This window comes from Mirounga angustirostris, unplaced genomic scaffold (genome assembly GCF_029215605.1).
Source record: "Mirounga angustirostris isolate CCGP_5_RB_7025 unplaced genomic scaffold, mMirAng1.0.hap1 SCAF_6, whole genome shotgun sequence".
Classification (NCBI taxonomy): Eukaryota; Metazoa; Chordata; class Mammalia; order Carnivora; family Phocidae; genus Mirounga; species Mirounga angustirostris.
The window spans coordinates 3,479,158-3,481,533 of NW_026991714.1; the positions used below are offsets into that span (position 1 = coordinate 3,479,158).

Here is a 2,376-nt window from a genome sequence, read left to right on the forward strand (position 1 = left end):
ATCACTTGCTACTCTTGTGTGAAATAACCTCCACAATGCTTCTCATTCTAAGTCTTCTGGGTAATATCAAGATCTGATGCTGTATTCATCTGGTTTCCTTCATTACACATTATATGTCTGCCGAAATGATTCCAAAACACCTGCCACTGTCAAACCCTTCAATGGCATGACGTGTGTGTGTGTGTGTGTGTGTGTGTGTGTTAACAATTGCTTTTGAATATCGTCACCCTAAAGAAAATGGAGTTATTTCCAGCCCTCATCCATGGACTCTGCCAGTCATAAGACATGCCCTGCCCCCTTGATGGATCGATGCTCCAAGATATCCTGTATATTCAAAAGGGAACGTCTGTCACTGGAAGGACACAGTCATGAACAGTGTTTTTAAAAACCTTCAGTAATCAGGGGCGCTGGGTAGCTCAGCCAGTTAAGCATCTGACTCTTGATTTTGGCTCAGGTCGTGATCTCAGGGTCATGAGATCAAGCCCCGAGTCAGGCTCTGTTCTCAGCTCAGAGTCCACTTGAGATTCTTTCTCCCTCTCTCTCTGCCCCTGCCCCCATTCATGCTCTTTCTCTCTCATTAAATAAATAAAATGTTAAAAAAAAAACAAAAAACCCTTCAGTCATCAGTATGGCATGGGACTTAACAAAGAGAGATAGTATCAATCCAGATGTGCACAAATAGACAGTTGATGATTTCTACATAGTGTATCACCTACTAGAAATGGTTTATCTCCTGGGAGGTACGGCTCAACGCCTCACAACGTTGCCAAGAAAAATTCCTCAGCCATTGTATCTTTAGGTATTTTTAAGCATCTCTTAGTGTTGTGGTCACAATGGTTATTTTTTCCTTCTACAGCTTCTTGCTTTTGCCCTTCCATCCGTGATGCAGGACGCCCAGAGGCTGACCAGCAGAAGCCAGGAGCAGCAAGCAGAAGTATGAGTCGCTGAACACTTTCTTAACAAGCTAAGTAAGTGTTTGTGATGCTTCAGTTCCCAGACTCATTCTCTGGATTCCTACATCACAATCTGGAAAAAGGCAAAGGGCACAGGCTTCTCCTGATGTCACAGGATAAATGCCTACTGACGTTGGGCAGTCAGTCATGCAGCAATAATCCAAGAGTTATTTATTCAAGAAACTCCTCTTTCCAAGCACCTTTCTTAAAGCATTCTTCATGTCCTTATTCCTGAGGCTGAAAATAAGGGGACTGAGGAAAGGGGTAATGACCGTGTAAGGGACAGCTATGAGTGTGTCATCTCCTCCCGAGGCTTCTGGCTTCAGATAGACAATAGTTGCAAACCCAAAGTGGACAACGACCACTGTGAGATGCGAGACGCAGGTAGAGAAAGCCTTTTGCTTGCCCTCGGCTGACGGGATCCTGAAGACAGTGGAAAGAATGAACACGTAAGTGATGACGATGAGCAGGAAGGTGCCCATCAAGCCTGACACTGAGATCACCGTCACAATGGATTCTGTGAGGTCGCTGTCTAGACAGGAGAGCCTCACCACTGCCTGCATGTGGCAGAAAAAGTGGTGGACAAGTTTGGGGCTGCAGAAGGAGACCCTGAATATCAGCGCAGTCTCTGTCAGAGAGATAAGGAAGCCTCCAGCCCAAGCAGAGGCCACAAGCTGTCCACACACCACATTGGTCATAAGCAGTGGATACCTGAGGGGGTTGCAGATGGCCAGAAAGCGATCATATCCCATCAAGGTGAGGAGGATGCAGTTGGTGCCACCGAGGCCCAAGAAGAAACACATCTGCAAGCCACACCCCGTGACTGAGATGCTTCTGTTCTCAGTCAGCAGATCTGCCAGCATCTTGGGGATGATGGTCAGTGTGTAGCAGGTCTCGGAGAAAGAGAGGGCACCAAGGAAGAGGTACATGGGGGTGTGGAGAGATCTGTCCACCCAAGTTAGACCCATGATGGCCAGGTTACCTGTGAGGGTGAGAAGATAGAGGCAAAGGAAGACCACGAAGAGGAATATCTGCCCGTGTGGGTACATGGAAAAACCAACAAGAATGAATTCTTTCAGGATTGTCTGGTTGACCTTCATTGTTTGCATGTCTGAAATCTGAAAGAAACAACAAATAAATACTCCATTCTCCATTATTCTTTGAAAAATTATGTTGTGAATAAGACAGATGATCAGAATTATAATTACTGACTGATTTTTCATTTAATTTAGCAAAACACCCTGTGTATATAGGCTATGTGTTTTCCTAATTTTTAACTCACTTGTTACACCTTTATTCAGTGACCAATTCCTGATCACTTATTGGGTGACAGAGATGCCTTCTGGCTTATTTTTTAATTATTTTTTAAAATTTTTATTGTTATGTTAATCCCCATACATTACATCATTAGTTTTTGATGTAG

General features: G+C 44.3%; 1 protein-coding gene across 1 annotated transcript; it reads right to left on the reverse strand.

The window, feature by feature from the left end:
• Positions 1-1,120: 1,120 nt before the first annotated feature.
• Positions 1,121-2,107, reverse strand: LOC123845281 (olfactory receptor 10X1). The gene has a single exon (XM_045876054.1). It carries the CDS (start codon positions 2,105-2,107, stop codon positions 1,121-1,123), a length of 987 nt encoding a protein of 328 aa, XP_045732010.1.
• Between the last annotated feature and the right edge of the window lie 269 nt (positions 2,108-2,376).